Source organism: Grampus griseus (genome assembly GCF_964374135.1).
Source record: "Grampus griseus genome assembly, chromosome: 10".
Classification (NCBI taxonomy): Eukaryota; Metazoa; Chordata; class Mammalia; order Artiodactyla; family Delphinidae; genus Grampus; species Grampus griseus.
Genome location: NC_139004.1, coordinates 20,195,490 through 20,216,465, shown reverse-complemented (window position 1 = coordinate 20,216,465; position 20,976 = coordinate 20,195,490). Strand labels below are relative to the sequence as shown.

Below are 20,976 nucleotides of genomic sequence, written 5' to 3'. Positions count from 1 at the left end.
AGTTTGGACAGAGTTTCCCGATTTTACATAGTACTCTACATAGTTCAAGTAACTGTATTTAGGAGCTTCTCTAGATATAGTTTAATCAACAAATTAAGCACAGGGGATTAACTGGAAAGTTTAGCACTGATGCCACACATAATCTATTAACAGTGTAAAAATCATGAAGAGTATACGAAGGAAAGCTGGAGAAACACCTCAGGCTGCCCTACATGTCTTCACTCCTACAGACCAGCTGTTCTCCAAGTATGGTCCATGGACCCCTGCGGGACCCTGAGACTCACTTAGAGGTTCACAAGTTCAAAACAATTTTTATACTAATACTAAAACAAATTTGTCCTTTATATGATGTTGACATTACACGGATGGTGCAAAAGCCATGGTGGCAAAAACTGTTGGTGTCTTAGCACAAACCAAGGCAGCAGCATCAAACTGTGCCAGTCATCACTGTATTCTATACCACCACACAAACATCCATTTCATTTAAGAATGTCCTTGATGGGACTTCCCTGGTGGTCCAGTGGCTAAGACTCTGCGTTCCCAATGCAGGGGCCCGGGTTAGATCCCTGGTCAGGGAACTAGACCCCGCACGCCGCAGTTAGGAGTTTGCATGCCACAACTAAAGATTCCACATGCTGCAACTTAAGATCCCACACACAGCAACTAAGATCCGGTGCTGCATAAATAAATATTTTTTAAAAAGAAAAGAAAAAAGAAATCAAAGTGATCTGCCAGACTGGTGTAGCTTCAAGATGGCGGAAGAGTAAGACGCAGAGATCACCTTCCTCCCCACAAATACATCAGAAATACATCTACATGTGGAAAAACTCCTACAGAACACCTACTGAACGCTGGCAGAAGACCTCAGACCTCCCCAAAGTCAAGAAACTCCCCCACGTACCTAGGTAGGGCAAAAGAAAAAAGAAAAAACAGTGACAAAGAATAGGGACGGGACCTGCAGCAGTAGGAGGGAGCTGGCAAGGAGGAAAGGTTTCCACACACTAGGAAGCCCCTTCGCGGGCGGAGACTGCTGGTGGCGGAGAGGAAAAGCTTTGGAGCCGCAGAGGAGAGGGCAGCAACAGGGGTGCGGAGGGCAAAGCGGGGAGATTCCCGCACAGAGGATCGGTGCCGACCGGCACTCACCAGCCCAAGGCTTGTCTGCTCACCCGCCGGGGCGGGCGGGGGCTGGGAGCTGAGGCTCGGGCTTCGGTCGGAGCGCCGGGAGAGGACTGGGGTTGGCGGCGTGAACACAGCCTGCAGGGGGTTAGTGCACCATGGCTAGCCGGGAGGGAGTCCGGGTAAAAGTCTGGACCTGCCGAAGAGGCAAGAGACTTTTTCTTCCCTCTTTGTTTCCTGGTGCGCGAGGAGAGGGGATTCAGAGCGCTGCTTAAAGGAGCTCCAGAGGCGGGCGCGAGCCGCGGCTGATAGCGCGGACCCCAGAGACGGGCAAGAGACGCTAAGGCTGCTGCTGCCGCCACCAAGAAGCCTGTGTGCGAGCACAGGTCACTATCCACACCCCCCTTCCGGGAGCCTGTGCAGCCCGCCACTGCCAGGGTCCCGGGATCCAGGGACAACCTCCCCAGGAGAACACACGGCGCGCCTCAGGCTGGTGGAACGTCCCGCTGGCCTCTGCCGCCGCAGGCCCGCCCCGCACTCCGTGCCCCTCCCTCCCCCCGGCCTGAGTGAGCCAGAGCCCCCCAGTCAGCTGCTCCTTTAACCCCGTCCTGTCTGAGCAAAGAACAGACGCCCTCAGGCGACCTACACGCACAGGCGGGGCCAAATCCAAAGCTGAGCCCCTGGGAGCTGTGAGAACAAAGAAGAGAAAGGGAAATCTCCCCCAGCAGCCTCAGGAGCAGCGGATTAAAGCTCCACAATCAACTTGATGTACCTGCATCTGTGGAATACCTGAATAGACAACGAATGATCCCAAATTGAGGAGGTGGACTTTGGGAGTAACGATATATATATATTTTTCCCCTTTTTCTCTTTTTGTGAGTGTGTATGTGTATGCTTCTGTGTGAGATTTTGTCTGTATAGCTTTGCTTTTACCATTTGTCCTAGGGTTCTGTCTGTCCGTTTTTGTTTTTTTTTTTAACTTAAAAAATTTTTTTCTTAATAATTATTTTTTATTTTAATAACTTTATTTTACTTTATGTTCTTCTTTCTTTCTTTCTTTTTTCCCTTTTATTATCAGCCGTGTGGAAGACAGGCTCTTGGTGCTCCAACCAGGCATCAGTGCTGTTTCACTGAGGTGGGAGAGCCAAGTTCAGGACACTGGTCCACAAGACACCTCCCAGTTCCACATAATATCAAATGGTGAAAATCTCCCAGAGAGCTCCATCTCAACATCAAGACCCAGCTCCACTCAACGACCAGTAAACTACAGTGCAGGACACCCTATGCCAAACAACTAGCAAGACAGGAACACAACCCCATCTATTAGTAGAGAGGCTGCCCAAAATCATAATAAGGCCACAGACACCCCAAAACACACCACCATACATGGACCTGCCCACCAGAAAGACAAGATCCAGCCTCATCCACCAGAACACAGGCACTAGTGCCCTCCACCAGGAAGCCTACACAACCCACTGAACCAACCTTAGCCACTGGAGACAGACACCAAAAACAACAGAAACTACAAACCTACAGCCTGCGAAAAGAGACTCCAAACACAGTAAGTTAAGCAAAATGAGAAGACAGAGAAACACACAGCAGTTGAAGAAGCAAGGCAAAACCCCACCAGACCTAACAAATGAAGAGGAAATAGGCAGTCTACCTGAAAAAGAATTCAGAGTAATGATAATAAAGATGCTCCAAAATCTCGGAAACAGAATGGAGAAAATACAAGAAACATTTAACAAGGACCTAGAAGAACTAAAGAGCAAACCAACAGAGATGAACAACACAATAAATGAAATTTAAAATTCTCTAGAAAGGATCAATAGCAGAATAACTGAGGCAGAAGAACCGATAAGTGACCTGGAAGATAAAATAGTGGAAATAACTACTGCAGAGCAGAATAAAGAAAAAAGAATGGAAAGAATAGAGGACAGTCTCAGAGTCCTCTGGGACAACATCAAATGCACCAACATTAGAATTATAGGGGTCCCAGAAGAAGAAGAGAAAAAGAAAGGGACTGAGAAAATATTTGAAGAGATCATAGTTGAAGACTTCCCTAATATGGGAAAGAAAATAGTTAATCAAGTCCAGGAAGCACAGAGATTCCCATACAAGATAAATCCAAGGAGAAACACGCCAAGACACATATTAATCAAACTGTCAAAAATTAAATACAAAGAACAAATATTAAAAGCAGCAAGGGAAAAAGAACAAGTAACACATAAGGGAATCCCCATAAGGTTAACAGCTGATCTCTCAGCAGAAACTCTGCAAGCCAGAAGGGACTGGCAGGACATATTTAACATGATGAAAGAGAAAAACCTACAACCAAGATTACTCTACCCAGCAAGGATCTCATTCAGATTTGACAGAGATTAAAAGCTTAACAGACAAGCAAAAGCTAACAGAATTCAGCACCACCAAACCAGCTTTACAACAAATGCTAAAGGAACTTCTCTAGGCAGAAAACACAGGAGAAGGAAAAGACCTACAATAATAAACCCAAAACAATTAAGAAAATGGTAATAGGAACATACATATCGATAATTACCTTAAATGGAATGGATTAAATGCTCCAACCAAAACAAAAAGACTGGCTGAATGGAAACAAAAACAAGAGCTGTATATATGCTGTCTACAAGAGACCCAGTTCAGACCTAGGGACACATACAGACTGAAAGTGAGGAGATGGAAAAAGATATTCCATGCAAATGGAAATCAAAAGAAAGCTGGAGTAGCAATTCTCATATCAGACAAAATAGACTTTAAAACAAAGACTATTACAAGAGACAAAGAAGGACACTACATAATGATCAAGGGTTCAATCTAAGAAGAAGATATAACAATTGTAAATATTTATGCACCCAACATAGGAGCACCTCAATACATAAGGCAAATACTAACAGCCATAAAAGGGGAAATCAACAGTAACACAATCATAGTAGGGGACCTTAACACCCCACTTTCACCAATGGACAGAGCATGCAAAATGAAAATAAATAATGAAACACGAGCTTTAAATGATACATTAAACAAGATGGACTTAATTGATATTTATAGGACATTCCATCCAAAAACAACAGAATACACATTCTTCTCAAGTGCTCATGGAATCTTCTCCAGGACAGATCATACCTTGGGTCACAAATCAAGCCTTGGTAAATTTAAGAAAATTGAAATCATATCAAGTATCTTTTCTGACCACAGCGCTATGAGACTAGATATCAATTACAGGAAAATACCTGTAAGAAATACAAAAACATGGAGGATAAACAACATACTACTTAATAACCAAGAGATCACTGAAGAAATCAAAAAATACCTAGAAACAAATGACAATGAAAACACAACTACCCAAAACCTATGGGATGCAGCAAAAGCAGTTCTAAGAGGGAAGTTTATAGCTATACAAGCCTACCTTAAGAAACAAGAAACATCTCAAATAAACAACATAATCTTACACCTAAAGCAATTAGAGAAAGAAGAACCAAAAAACCCCAAAGTTAGCAGTAGGAAAGAAATCATAAAGATCAGATCAGAAATAAATGAAAAAGAAATGAAGGAAATGATAGCAAAGATCAATAAAAGTAAAAGCTGGTTCTTTGAGAAGATAAAATTGATAAGCCATTAGCCAGACTGATCAAGAAAAAAAGGGAGAAGACTCAAATCAATAGAATTAGAAATGAAAAAGAAGTAACAACTGACACTGCAGAAATACACAGGATCATGAGAGATTATTACAAGCAAATATATGCCAATAAAATGGACAACCAGGAAGAAATGGACAAATTCTTAGAAATGCACAACCTTCCGAGACTGAACCAGAAAGAAACAGAAAATATGAACAGACCAATCACAAACACTGAAATTGAAAATGTGATTAAAAATCTTCCAACAAACAAAACCCCAGGACCAGATGGCTTCACAGGCAAATTCTATCAAACATTCAGAGAAGAGCTAATACCTATCCTTCTCAAACCCTCCCAAATATAGCAGAAGAAGGAACACTCCCAAACTCATTCTATCCTTCTCAAACTCTTCCAAAATATAGCAGAAGAAGGAACACTGCCAAACTCATTCTACGAGGCCACCATCACTCTGATACCAAAACCAGACAAAGATGTCACAAAGAAAGAAAACTACAGGCCAATATCACTGATGAACATAGATGCAAAAATCTTCAACAAAATACTAGCAAAGAGAATCCAACAGCACATTCAAAGGATCATACACCAGGATCAAGTCGGGTTTATCCCAGGAATGCAAGGATTCTTCAATATACACAAATCAATCAACGTGATACACAATATTAACAAATTGAAGGAGAAAAACCATATGATCTCAATAGATACAGAGAAAGCTTTCAACAAAACTCAACACCCATTTATGATAAAAACCCTCCAGAAAGTAGGCATAGAGGGAGCTTTCCTCAACATAATAAAGGTCATATATGACAAACCCACAGCCAACATCATCCTCAATGGTGAAAAACTGAAACCATTTCCACTAAGATCAGGAAGAAGACAAGGTTGCCCATTCTCACCACTATTATTCAACACAGTTTTGCAAGTTTTAGCCACAGGAATCAGAGAAGAGAAAGAAAAGGAATCCAAATTGGAAAAGAAGAAGTAAAGCTGTCACTGTCTGCAGATGACATGATACTATCCATAGAGAATTCTAAAGATGCTACCAGAAAACTACTAGAGCTAATCAATGAATTTGGTAAAGTAGCAGGATACAAAATTAATGCACAGAAATCTCTGGCATTCCTATACACTAATGATGAAAAATCTGAAAGTGAAATTAAGAAAACACTCCCATTTACCATTGCAACAAAAAGAATAAAATATCTAGGAATAAACCTACCTAAGGAGACAAAAGACCTGTATGCAGAAAACTGTAAGACTCTGATGAAAGAAATTAAAGATGATACAAATAGATGGAGAAATATACCATGTTCTTGGACTGGAAGAATCAGCATTGTGAAAATGACTATACTACCCAAAGCAATCTACAGATTCAATGCAATCCCTACCAAACTACCAATGGCATTTTTCACAGAACTAGAACAAAAAATTTCAGTTTGTATGGAAACACAAATGACCCGAATAGCCAAAGCAATCTTGAGAAAGAAAAACGGAGCTGGAGGAATCAGACTCCCTGACTTCAGACTACACTACAAAGCTACAGTAATCAAGACAGTATGGTACTGGCACAAAAACGAAAGACAGATCAATGGAACAGGATAGAAAGCCCAGAGATAAACCCACACACATATGGTCACCTTATCTTTGATAAAGGAGACAAGAATATACAGTGGAGAAAAGACAGCCTCTTCAATAAGTGGTGCTGGGAATACACATGTTTTCCCATACATGGACAAACATGGACAGCTACATGTAAAAGAATGAAATTAGAACACTCCCTAATACCATACACAAAAATAAACTCAAAATGCATTAAAGACCTAAATGTAAGGCCAGACACTATCAAACTCTTAGAGGAAAACAACAGGCAGAACACTGTGACATAAATCACAGCAAGATCCTTTTCGACCCACCCCCTAGAGAAAGGTAAATAAAAACAAAAATAAACAAATGGGACCTATGAAACTTAAAAGCTTTTGCACAGCAAAGGAAACCATAAACAAGACCAAAAGACAACCCTCAGAATGGGAGAAAATATGTGGAAATGAAGCAACTGACAAAGGATTAATCTCCAAAACATACAAGCAACTCATGCAGCTCAATATCAAAAAAACAAACAACCCAATCCAAAAATGGGCAGAAGACCTAAATAGACATTTCTCCAAAGAATATATATAGATTGCCAACAAACACATGAAAGAAGGCTCAACATCATTAATCATTAGAGAAATGCAAATCAAAACTACAATGAGATATCATCTCACACCGGTCAGAATGGCCATCATCAAAAACTCTACGAACAATAAATGCTGGAGAGGGTGTGGAGAAAAGCAAACACTCTTGCACTGCTGGTGGGAATGTGAATTGGTACAGCCACTACGGAGAAGAGTATGGAGGTTCCTTAAAAAACTACAAATAGAACTACCATATGACCCAGCAATCCCACTACTGGGCATATACCCTGAGAAAACCAGAATTCAAAAAGAGTCATGTACCAAAATGTTCATTGCAGCTCTATTTACAATAGCCAGGACATGGAAGCAACCTAAGTGTCCATCTCCAGATGAATGGATAAAGAAGATGTGGCACATATATACAATGGAATATTACTCAGCCATAAAAAGGAATGAAACTGAGTTATTTGTAGTGAGGTGGATGGACCTAGAGACTGTCATACAGAGTGAAGTAAGTCAGAAAGAGAAAAACAAATACCGTGTGCTAACACATATATATGGAATCTAAAAAAAAAAAAAAGGAAAAAGAAAATGGTCAGAAGAACCTAGTGGCAAGATGGGAATAAAGATGCAGACCTACTAGAGAGTGGACTTGAGGATATGGGGAGGAGGAAGGGTAAGCTGTGACAAAGTGAGAGAGTGGCATGGACATATATACACTAACAAAATAGCTAGCTAGTGGGAAGCAGCCGCATAGCACAGGGAGATCAGCTCGGTGCTTTGTGACCACCTAGAGGGGTGGGAGGGAGGGTGGGAGGGAGGGAGACGCAGAGGGAAGAGATATGGGGACATATGTATACATATAACTGATTCACTTTGTTATAAAGCAGAAACTGACACACCATTGTAAAGCAATTACACTCTAATAAAGATGTTAAAAAAAAAAGAAAAAACAAAGTGATCTGCCAAAAACGTAAACTGATGCCACTTTTCTTGCTGACTGATTTTTGTTTTGGAAAATAGTTATTTTTTATAAAAATGGTATATAGGGCTTCTGGTGGCGCAGTGGTTGACAGTCCGCCTGCCGATGCACGGGACTCAGGTTCGCGCCCCGGTCCGGGAGGATCCCACATGCCGCAGAGCGGCTGGGCCCATGAGCCATGGCCGCTGAGCCTGCGCGTCCGGAGCCTGTGCTCCGCAACAGGAGAGGCCACAACAGTGAGAGGCCCGCGTACCGCAAAAAAAAAAAAAAAAAAAAAAAAAAGGATCTATGTTAGCATGTTATAGGTTTACTAACATTATTTTTAAAGGACTTAATAAACTTTTTTTGGTTTTAATTTCCAATATGATAAATACCATAAGATAAAACCCACATGAACAATGCAACCATTTTTAAGACTATAAAGAGATTCTGGGACCCAAAACATTGAGACTGGATACTGTAGGCCTACCTACTCTTATCTTATTCTACATACAATTTTCTGTTTTTATTGAAAAATATTTACAAAATAAAATATCTTCCCTTTATGTTTCTCAGTGCACTTTTTCATGATCTACACAGGAAACATCTTCCCTAAACAGGAGTATGACATTCCCTCAAATATAGGAAGAGGGAGAACGGCTCTAAGCAAGAGAAAACTCCCTGTTCCACAAAAAGGAATCACATCTGAGCTTGAGAACTGGGGGCTTTAGGCTTTAGCCACGTCTACAGACATAGCCGAGCCTGCTTCACCATCCACCGTAGACCCAGGCTGTGCACAAAGGCCATATCCATCCAGCACACTTTTTCTTTGCTCAGTTCAGTTGGCCAGAACTCTTTGGAGACTCTGCTACAATTCTGGACTCCCTGCCAGGTAAGTGGAAAAATAATTTGAAATGGTATTTTGGGGGCAAGATGCTGGTGGTAGAAAGAGGCAACCATCCTGTCTACAATTCCAATCGTCCAAATGGCATGAAAGGTACACCTGGAATCTCAGATTTCTCTGTCTGCATTCCAAACAGAGAGAAAAGATTTCTCAAGCTGGGATTCATTGCGATGGAGCTATCATATCTGCCCACCTAAAATAAGTAGCAGCATCTCCAGGGTTAAGGAGATAGGCCGGGATAGATGACCACAAAGACTTGCCAGGGGCAGGGGGGTGGGGTGAGAGGGGGGTTGCAGTGCTCAGCTTTGTCAGCTATCAGAATCACTTTGCTAGGTCTGCTCTTACAGAGAGAAGGGGAACGGAATGAAGTTTCTTCTCCGGGGCCTGATCACACAAGCCACAGCCCTACACATAGTAAAGTCGACATCTTAAAACCTACAAGTCTCTCAAATAACTTGTAACAGCCTTCAGTGTTTTATTGTCACTACCGTAAGGTAGATATTGGCAAACTGATTTCCAGCAATATATGCATATAAACCCTAGCCAGTCCCAGTAAAGGAACTGTAAAGTCATTTGTTAGGATTTTAGCATAAAGTTCCCTTATAGAAAAATGTTCTAAATGGCAATTAGGCAAAATAGTACTGTATTTTATATACAGGGTAGATTAAATAGATTTGTGGGCTGGCATAAGAACCTAAGAATTGAATTGTTTCCACAGTTTATAAGTGTAAATCCTGGACTTGAGGTACACTCATGCACCCCCATCCCAAACCAGTCGTAGTGATAAACACACTGGAAACTCTTACTTAAAAGGCAAAATCTAGAGATTCTTAGGCTCTCCTGATTCCCCTTATAAAAAAAGGATTCTCTGGAGATAATGTACACTTATAAGTACCGACAGACAAGGGCAGCTCTGAAAGCAAAATCAGAAGTGAAAGAAAGGAAAGAAAGAAGCTTACCTGTGGTCAAGATGACTGAAGTCTTGTAAATTCAATTCCCTGGTGTCTTGTGTCAGATAAATTGTATCCACATCCTATTTGAAACATAATTCAGTCATATAAACAGTCCCCATAGAGGATCAGGGAAGCAAGAGAGATGCAAAGAGAATCAGACAATGACACAGGCAGATTTTTATGTAATCTGAGGAAGGAAGATGTTAAGCAAGCAATGAATGGTGGGGGGAAAAAGAGAGAGAGAGCGAAATAAGCCAGTCAAATACTGGAATATTCTCCAGGTGTGTGTGTGCATGCGTACAGATACACTTACCCATTGTACTTCTTCCCTGTATGAAAATCCAAGCCAGTCACAAACACAGGCATACATCTGAGAAAATCCACCTGAATTATACAATAGAAATGTGACAGGTTTTCGACTAAATGTTTTTTAAGTTAAAATTTAAAAGCTTAAATATGGCCGATGTTGACAGTGCTGATTATTCTCTCCTTTTGGGAAAACAGCAAAGATTCTCCCCCCTGTTCTACAGTAAGTACATAGCAGGATGCAATATAGCTTAAATATAGGATGTTTGTCCACCAATCTAAAGTCTGTGCGGTGCTAATTACACCTTAAAAGTAATTGTACCTTTACGGTAGCACACTAGGAATAGACTTAGCTTCCTGGCAAAACGGCGGCCATCCAGCCATTTATTTTTCGGTTTTAAAATGCATGCTCACCACAGGGGCCCTGCTCGGCCACAGTCTGGCTGTCCCACAGAGCCTGGAGACTGGCCAGTCGCTCAGATGGCTCCATGCAGACTTTTTTCATGATTCTCCTGTAAGATCAACAAAAACAACGAGACATTTCAAAAATCAAGTTTTCTGAAATGCACTCAGAAATTTGTGATACACCATTTTTTTTTTAAACAAACATGGGTTTCAGGACTTCCCTGGTGGTCCAGTGGTAAAGAATCCGTCTTCCAGTGCAGGGGATGCGGCTTCCATCCCTGGTCAGGGAACTAAGATCCCACATCTTAGTTCCCACGCGGGGCAACTAAGCCTGCGTGCCGCAACTACTGAGCTCACACACCTCAACTAGAGAGCCTGCGTGCCGCAAACTACAGAGCCCATGTGCTCTGGAACCCGCACACCACAACTAGAGAGAAGCCCAGGCACTGCAACAAAAGATCCCGCATGCCTCAGCGAAGATCCCACGTGCTGCAACTAAGGCCTGACGCAGCAAAGAAAAAAAAAAAAGATGGGTATCACTTCAATTTTGGTAAATATAATTCCATTTTTTGAGTACTAGGAGCTGGAGAGCTATAGGAACTTAATAATAAAGCCCTTTATTTAACGCCCATTTGTAAGCTAAAGATATCTCACAACATAAATATTCTCCATGTTTAGTTCTTTCACAACATTAGATTTTATTAGAATAGAAAATGGTATGTTCCACTCAATAAATTACCTAATTTATCTAATAATAATTTATTAGATTATGTGTACACTAAATATAAATTACTAATTTTCAAGGAATTAAAGTACAAACCTCCTCTTCTCTCCTTCCATAGTACAAATAGTACAAATGTCCATCAAGAAACTGGGCATTTCATACTGGAAGAGCTGTTCCTTTTACTATCTCTTCCCCTGGACTACAACTCCTAGGGAGCCTGTGCTTTCCAGAGACTGAACACAGTTCAAATCAGTTAGCAAATAACGTGTGATAGGGAGGGGATAACAGGAATCTAGGAGCTAAGTAGGAACCAGGTCACAGTGAGCCTCAGAGGTCAAAGGAAGGGGTTGGGATTTTATTCTCAGGGCAATGAGGAGCCACAGAAAGGCTACACAGGGAGTATGAGATGATCAGACAGCACTGCAGACAAACTGCTACAGGGGTGGGGGATAAGCCTGGGGCAAACTTGGGAAATAAAGAGATAGAATAGCTTGAGAAATTAAAAAGAACTTCCCGGGCCGTTAAGAGCCCAGTGAGAGTGAACGTCATGAATTGGTGGTGGTACCAAGCTGAACAGCTGTGTGATCTTCTCCTACAGCTCCCAGCAGCCCAAATGTGTGTGGAGAAAGGGCAGTTGGCTTGCTGCACGGATGCAGGCTTTCCAGGCAGGCGAGCCAGAAAAACAGTGGGGACAGAAGGAGTGGGGGATACTGACAGGGCCCCACTGAAGTGATGGACACCATGGGGCTTGGCGGTCAGGAAAGGAAGGGAAGGCAGGAAGGAGATGGAAACAAGGGGAAAGCCAAGGGATCCATGGCCTGGAGGCCCCCCAGAAGTCCAAGTATGGGTACCGCCAAGGGAGAGAAAGTGAAAGACTAGAGGCTGTGGTCCGAGAGAGATGACTAAATGATGATTTCACCCCAGGAGAAGCCGTTCCAGGAGATGACAAGGTGTAGGGTGTGACCATCAAGGGTAAAGCGGGGTGGAGGGGTCACGGGCTGTGAGGAAGGCTGCTGGCAGGTCGAAATCACCCAGGACCATGACAGGCCCTGGGTGCAAAGTGGTGAAATAAACATAGTAAGTCACACTGAACATCATTTTAATCTTTCTTTAATGATTTAAAGCACTTTGGCTATGTGTATAATGCTTATCCTCATGAATTTCCATCACCTTGTATTGTACTGGAAGAGAATGGTCCCAATTATTTCCACTTTCTGATTGGATGAATATTCCAGATAAAATGTGCCAGAGCCTGCTGACAAGTTGCCTGGCTGGCCTGTTCTACTCCTAGAAAAAACTTCAAATACATACCCAAGCATTTAAATACAAGCATTCCGCTAGCATTGAAAAATACTCCTACTTCTTTATAATTTTTATGACTGAAGCATAAGCAGGTATTACCAATTGATGTCAATTATCAGTGATCCCTTCAAATTCTTGTGTAAATGCATGACATCTACAAATGCAACATGATTTTTCTGTTTTACCTGAACACATATATGATTAACTCTCATTATTCTAAAAGTGCTTAATTTGGGGACAACTGTGGGTTAAAGAAGATGTTCATCATGAAAGTGATATTACAGAATCCCGCAATTCGGAATGGTTCATCGCAGTTCAATACCATCATTCTGGTATTGCAGTGGCATTATTTTCTGGCTACAAGACAGCGAAGCCGGATATTATGTAAAGAAGGAGCAGAGTGGTTGGAAACAGATTCATTTCCACAGATGAATTAACTAAACCTTGGACACACCAAGCTGGATTTATGTCTGACTTCATCTGAGATCACATTTCTCTGCTAAAATTCTAGCTTTATTTCAGCTGAACTGTAGGGCATGTTGTTTCAATAACACACAGGATGAAGTTGAGCTAGTCCAAAACAGACAGAAAATAAGGCAGGAAGCTGGTAGGATTAAGAATAGGAAGGTGGCTGTCTAGGATTATAGGGAGGAATAAACTAATCCTTATGGCAGGTGCAGAAACCAGAGCCTAATTTTACTCCAAAAACAGCACTGGACAGTCACACTCAGAAGTAGGAGGAAATCATCTGGAGAGGGAAGCAGCCAGTGTAGACATCCACGTGAACAGGGCCCTGCTGTGAGGTGGTTACACCTGGCATTTTCCCTAAACTTCAAACCACCCTTCAAAAGTATCAGTCTGAGCTTCTCCAAGTAGCTCCCCTTCTGTAACAGTTTTCATCTTTCTTTTTTCAGGAAAGAAAAAAAAATTAGGTATCAGGAACTAAAGGAGTATCATGAAACAAGTGCATTTATTTACATAAGAGGTAAAGTCATAAGAACTAAACTTCCAGAAGGCGGCAACTGTTTCTTATGTTTTCTAACACTAGACAGAGACAATGAGGAAAAGAAAAATCTACCCCACATGAGTTCTGCCTGTAGCTAAATAACAGCAAAGAGCCATCTGTGTATGCGCCACAGGGCACCTGCTCACACACACACACACAAAAAGAGCGCGTGTGTGTCAGACACAGACAGACAAAGGAGTTGCTGTCAGAATAAGTGCCCTAAGAGGTAAACCAAAATCCTAGCGAACAGATACGTACATCCTGCCTCTCACTAACAGGCGGCACTATACAGCTGAACCAACTACATTTCCATTGCGTGCATTTAATTTACACAAGACTCAGAAAATAGTTGTATGTGGTAAGAACAGTGAACTCGGTGACAAGCATGCCCGCTCTCTATGCAAATCTCATGCTTAAATTGTTGACGTGGGAAAAAAATCTGCAAATTATTTTAATCCAGGTAAATTAATTGGTTTATCAAAAATTCAATTCCAGTGCTCATCCTATACCATACGGCAGTTGTCGCCAGAAGAGGACACGTTTTACTGACGTAAACCACACCACACAGTGCTACCTACTGCTTTAGAGAAATATAGAAACTGCCACAGCCTGTAAAGCACCTTTCTGTTGTTTAACCATAAACTTCTATTTTCCCACTTCTCTTCACTTATAATAACCTCACCTTTTCATACTTAACCGGCTTTCGACTTGAAAAGGGATTTGCAATTCCATTTTTATCATCGTAGTAAAGACGCACTGTCCTAACATACCGACACTAATACCCAGCCAACTTTCAAATTGTCACATACGTGAAAGAATAATCCAATATGATGAAAGCCTAGAAGAAAATCATGTTAGAAGGTTACTGTTCTGTCACCTAAAAAGGTATTATGAGCCACATTTAACAACAAAGAATCAAATTAGAGAAATGCAACCAACTTACATAGAAACATATAATAATAATAAATCATAAACATCAAATAAATCCCCTACGGATGTCACCCATTTCCTTTCCAACAGTGGAGGCTTTCATTCCAGGGCCTCTGGGTAAGAACAGCAACGGGCTATACAGCTTAAGACTTGTGGAGCACTTGTTAAGCAGTCAGCACGAGTTAATTTAATCCTCACAAAACTGCATGAGTATCATTATTCCCATTTTACAGAGGAGGACACTGAGGCATTGAGAAATGCATTAACTTGCCAAGAGTCTCGCCCCCTAAAGTAACCAGACAATCTGACACCTTCTAGTTCCACCTGGAGGCTCTCTTCCCCCAGGTTCATAAATCAGTGCTACAAGACTGATTCTCCCTTAAGTGTAGCTGTCATTTCATTCTAAAGTTCAAAAGCCTTCACTAGCTCCCTACTGCCTATCCCAGAGGCTTTTATTCAGGGCCTCTCCAGGTGTGCCTTACCTTTGTCTCACAGTGATATCTGCAGGCTCCCAATTCTAACTGCTTTAGGCTGCCTGCTGTCCTCCTAAGGCAAGTTAAGTTACAGCTGCACCTGCCCTCGCCTCTGCCTCCAGCCTCCAGCCTCTGCCATTTCCCCCACAGAACTCTCCCTGGAGCTCACCCCCAACAAAAGCCCACCTCTCAAAACAAAGAGGAAAACAGACACAAATCAAACATTATTTTCTTGACATCCCAAGTTACGTGGAACATTCCCTTCTCTGAAATCTGAGGATATTTCACTCTCTTCATGATATTATCTGTGGAACTTTCCCACACTACCTTTAGACAAGAAACTCTTAGATGGCAGGAAACATTTCACTCATCTATGTTCTCTAGTAAACATTTTCTAAATTAGCTCTAACTCGCCCTAATGATTTAATTTAATATAAAAAAAAATCTAGCTTGGTTTTGGAGAACAGCCAGGGTTCTTGGTATTAGAAAAGCAAAAGGCCGTAACACAAAACAGCTTCCTGAAGGGAACTGCCATTACAGACATCTCTGTGAAACAGATTAACAACACTTAGGCTACAAATATTTCCCTAGTTTCCTCCCAATATCACTGCCTTAGAGATGAGGCCTCCAGTGATAGTGACTATCACACAGCAAAGATGAGAACGTTGACAAAACAATGCAAATGGTGATCTGATTTTTAAATTTAAATTTTCTTCTTGAATCTTTACATTTTCTCTATATTTTAAAATAAACTTTCCTTATTTAATGGGGCGGGGGCGGCAGGGAAACGGCACTCTGTGAGGGAAGAGAGGGAAAGAGGGAGAGAGAAACATCCTAACACATACCTGTAGCAGGGAGGTGAAGATTCTAGGTGTAAAAACTTAATTTTAATTAAAATTCTTCATTTTTTTTTCCTACCAGCATTCTCTTGACTATAGTCAAGGGGATTGGTTATATTTTATAGAGATATATACTATTTTTATATATTTGATTTTGATCATGGATGTTATTTCAAAATTATATTTAAAACCAGAAATTCAGGTCCTGGCAGGTTATCATTTCATTTATAATATATACAGCCAACCTTAGGTTATTCAAGAAAGTATTCTGTTAACTGAGGCCCTGGCTGTGTTTGTCCTCCTGATTCACCCAGTTTCTGGTACCTTTTCCCCGATGATCAGGCTCTACCTGGGTAAGGAAGGAGGTGAGGGCTAAGGACCCAAGGGCCCCACGACGGGCTCAGGTAATACATTTGATGCGACAAATGACTCAAACAAGGCTTGAGAATTCCAAATACAGTATCATATTCTCCGACTTACTATGAGCAGGTCGTATGACGTTACCGGGGACCTGTTTTCTTTTGCGTGTTCAATATTGTTTACGTAAAGGATCTATTTCCCTTCCTGACAGCGTTGACTACTAGGAACGTAGAAGAAAGGGTATGATTACCTTCTCCTTCCACTCTCTCTAGTCACAATAACCAACACCAATAGAATTATACATTTTCCGGGCCAACTTCATGTAATACAATCTAAGGAACTTCATGAGTAAAGGCAGAACATGCAAGTCACAAAATATTAAGAGTTTATTTGGACAAGCTAACTGTGCATGTTGGGTAAGAAAGCGAAATGAAAGTCAAGTATGTTTATTTAAATTCTCTGCCCAGTCATTTTCTAAATTATAATCTATACCGTCTTCCATGCTGGTATATTCATTTGAACTGCCTCTCCTTTCCCTACCCTTTCCTATAAATTCTCTCCATCCTTTCTAGGTAGATCTCCTCTACACAGCCAGCCTCCACTCACTCACCGCCCACTTACACCCAATCACTTTCAGCTCAAGAGTCCATGGTTTGAGGGCAGAGCTACCATCTTGTAAGCTCTATACACTCCCAGGGCACCTCTCCCAACAATGTACTAGGCACAGAGGAAGCACAAAATGGATGTGCTCATCCAAAACCTCGGCGACTATCTACTATGTGCCAAGGGCTAGGGACTCAAGATTAAGAAAAAAATTTGGCCTTTGCTCAAGCAGCGTCCAGGGTAGAAGGAAGGTCAGATGTGTCTTGTACCCCTCTTACCTTCCCAAGGATATTGCTGGTTTATTACCAATGTCTCCAGCAACAATCTCTTTCTACTAGATCACTCCCCTTGTTACAGTCATATACTTTAATATCTCCCATTCTGAGTACCAAACAGAAGTTCCCTGAAATTCCTCATACCCGTCATAGCTAAACTTTTCTACTTAGTTGTCTACACATACCACATCCACATTCTCACATCTGAGTTCATCCTACAGCCACGGCAGTCTGCCTCTCCCAATCAGAAAACGTGAACTGCTCTGGTCAAGGTCATCTGTGCCCTTCACGGTGCCAGTCCACTGGAAACCTCTCTGCCCTTGGCTTATTCAATGCCCAGTAGCATTCTGCAATCACCCACTCCTTCCTCCAGAAAATTCTCCCAGGTTCTGCTTTCCCACTGGAATCCACCAAAAAATCTGGCTTTCTACTAGAGTAATAACCCAGCTCCCTTTGCGGTTCTTCCTCTTTTGCTTGACCTCTAAATGTTGGGACATTTTCTCTTCTAGGTCCACATCTCTCTCCAGGTGATCTTATCAACAGTCATGAATTCAAGACCCTCTTTACACTAATGACTCTCACATTTGCAACATCTCCAGACTTGGACCTCTCCTCCAAGCGTATCTAACTGCCTATCTGATTTCCCCACCTAGATGCCCCAGATTTCAAATTTTGCATGCGTAAAACAAAATGGTTGGTAATTTTTCCCCAAAAAAAAACTTGCCCCACCCTACTCTAGGCCCTCTTCACCTCACTGAAAAGTAGTGTCAGTCACTAAGTTATTAAATCAGAAACCTAAGAGCCATCCTTGGTTCTTCCCTTTCCTCACTGCTGTCACCTACCTACCTAATCCATCATCATGTCTTATATCCAAAATAAATCTTAATAAATCTACTGTCGCTCTCATCTTTATCTCTAATAGCATTCCCTTTAGCTATCAGCTTTCAAATTAGCTTTGATAATTTCCAAATTAGCTTTCTACTTCTACTCGTTCCCCTTCGCAACCCACTCTATCTAGAAGCAAAAATAATTTCCATAAAATATACAAGGAACCGTGTCTTTCCTTACTTACAATCTTACACTGACTTCCTAGTGGAATTCTACTAAATTCCAAACTCTTTACCAGGAGTCTCTATGTAAACTGACCAGGGCCTATGTTTCCAGCCTGATCTTACACCATTTCTCATTTTTCTTTTTTAGGGGGTTTCTTTCCTGGTGTAAGTAATGCAACTTCCCAGTGTAAGTTCCATGTGGTCAGGGACCATATTCACTGTTGGGCCCCAACACTTAGCACTCTGCCTAGCATATAGTAGAAAGTCAATAAATACTCACTGAATGTATAAATGTATAAACAAACAATTATAACACGATGTGATATGTGGTAGTACAGGCAGTAATCACAACGTTCTATGGAAACATAAACTCTTGACTGATGGGGAACTCTTCACATATTTGGGCTATGTCTTTTGGAGTGGGAGTCTGTCAGGGTTAGAAGCCTATATAAAAGGCATGAGAATATAAAAGAGGCTGACGTGTTCAACAACAGGCTGGACTATGGGGCAAGACGGCAGTGGTTTTCTATGCCAGGCTACACATTTTGGATTTTATCAGGAAGGATAGCCATTAAAGAACTTAGGCAAGGGGCTTCCCTGGTGGCGCAGTGGTTGAGAGTCCGCCTGCCGATGCAGGGGACACGGGTTCGTGCCCCGGTCCGGGAGGATCCCACATGCCGCGGAGCGGCTGGGCCCGTGAGCCATGGCCGCTGAGCCTGTGCTCCGCAACGGGAGAGACCACAACAGTGAGAGGCCCGCGTACCGCAAAAAAAAAAAAGAACTTAGGCAAGAAATAGAGACTATGTGAATTATGGAAAGATAATTCTGGTGACAGTACGGAAGATCCGTTGGAAGGGCAAGAACTAGAGACAGAGAAACTAGCTAGAAAGATGCTGCACTGGGCAAGTGAGAAGAAAGACAAAGGACCAAAGAGCTATTAAGACAGACGCAAAAGAGCTTGGCAACTAATTAGATGGGCAAGTAAGGAACAAGAAATCAAAGCAGCTCAGCTTTTCACTCGGGAGACTATGTAAATGAAGAAGCCACTCACTGAGACAGAATATCCAATACGGGGAGGTTTTAGGGGAAACAGTAAGAAGTTCCGTTTGGGACATACGAAGTGTGAGGTGCGTGGGGACATCCTTGTGGAGATGCCTGAGAAGCAGCTGGGGGACAGAAATGAAAATCAGGGTGAGGTGGAGGGTCATGGATTTAGAAACCTCTCTAGAGGTAACGGCCTCTCTAGAAATGGAGCTGCGTATTTAAGACTTGTGGTTTAATATTTGCTGCCTAAACATTTTAACAAGAAGTTAAATGGAAGAGAAAAGAGAAAGCACTTTTCGTACACAACTTTCTCCAGGAAAAAAAAATGGGAGAATCCAAACCAAAAATAAAACCGATAATCTCCCCCCCACGACAAATCCCTAGAGCATTAGACAAAGTTGCCTTTTAAAGAAAACAGAGATTCTAACTATCACTCTGAGGGTCTTATAAGCCCTTACTGAATAAGGCTGTACTTAATACTTTTCTTATTCCATCGGTGTTGATTTGGAATGAAAGGAAAGACGCTCTGGAAGGAACCCTGTGTCCAAAGTCACATTACTCAAGTGCAGTTTCAGGAAAATGGGTTGTGTAATTACTGCTATCTCATGATTACCCCGGACAGTTCTCTGGCTCTAAGGATGATATGGAAAGCATTCCTGAGGCTGTTTTGCTCTGGGTACTTCCCCACTGCCATGCCTCATCTCATCCCACCACCCGTCCCGGCCCTCGCGTCCCCTCCACACACACGAGACCAGAGACAGCCGGCCTTTCAGACACCTCAGACCTGGAGATGGAGCCCCGGCTCCCCGCTCCACTCCGCTGGGACGGGGCTGGGACCACTTAGCTCCCTCGGCAACCAGCTACCTGGATCCTCAGAGCAGCACAAGGTGACTTCAGCTGCAGGAAGGAGGAAGCCCTTTCTGAACAGCCAGAAAGCACAGGGCCAGCCCCTCCACTGTGGTGTGTGAAGGGAGGGAAGGGACCAGGGAGAGCTGTGGGAAGGGACCAGGGAGAGCTGTGAGAAGGACCAAGCAGGTCTCCTGAAGCCGAAGAGACTGAAGGGAAGCTCCTATCCCCCAGAAGCCACTTTCCGCTCACCAAAAAGGTTTGAAAGACACGAAGGCCGGGTTTGCCTGCTGCTTTGCCTCCTAATTTACAGGCAGCAGCAGTGTAGGGACACGTTCCATGAAGGACAACAGTCCCCCGAATTCCCCTCCGGCCCCCACCAACCAAGGCACACAGCTACCCACCTCTGTGCTCTATGGGAGGTTTCATGGCTTCCTCAGCAGGGATTTCCTGCAATCTGTGTATCATCTTCTTCCATCAGGAAGGTATTCTGAATATGCGCTATTATTTTAGGGAGCTTTCTGACATAAGGATCTCTCTGCCTTTCCACCTCAGCCAATTTATCTCCCCCTTTCCAACAAGCTACACATTCCCTATGTTCAAACTCTGTTACCCAAGCACAGAATCCTGGTTTAAAATGCTTGACAAAAAAAAAAAATATGAGGACATGTACAGACAAAATGTACTCATATCCTTAATGTGTATTCCAGAAACGTGAGAGGAAAATGAAAGAGGCTAATTTTGATGTTCAGTTTTGGCTTTTTAAGTTTCCTCTTACTGAACAGAAAAAAATAAGGAAAATGAAGCACTCTCACTCTTCATTAACACTCACTGCCTTCCTTTCAAAGCATGCAGCTCCTGGCATTCTGCTAATAGCTGTGAGTAAAATTCACACTAGGGTAAATCTCAGGTTACATTAAAAAGGCTTCTGTTTTAGTCTTAGGAGTGGAGGTCAGAGGATTGCCAAATCCCTTCATCACTCCAGCTCTTTAAAGAGCAGCCATATAACAGAGGCAGAACTCTCTATGACACAAATCACAGCAAGATCCT

General features: G+C 42.3%; 1 protein-coding gene across 1 annotated transcript in view; it reads right to left on the bottom strand.

Moving 5' to 3' along the window:
• CARMIL1 (capping protein regulator and myosin 1 linker 1) overlaps positions 1–20,976 on the bottom strand; it is a gene marked incomplete at its 5' end in the record, with an annotated part of 315,787 nt that overhangs the window by 157,344 nt on the left and 137,467 nt on the right. The window contains 3 exons of the mRNA XM_082664795.1: positions 9,768–9,841; positions 10,075–10,145; positions 10,482–10,579. Of these exons, the coding sequence (XP_082520921.1) occupies positions 9,768–9,841; positions 10,075–10,145; positions 10,482–10,579 (243 nt within the window). The remainder of the gene's footprint in view (positions 1–9,767; positions 9,842–10,074; positions 10,146–10,481; positions 10,580–20,976) is intronic.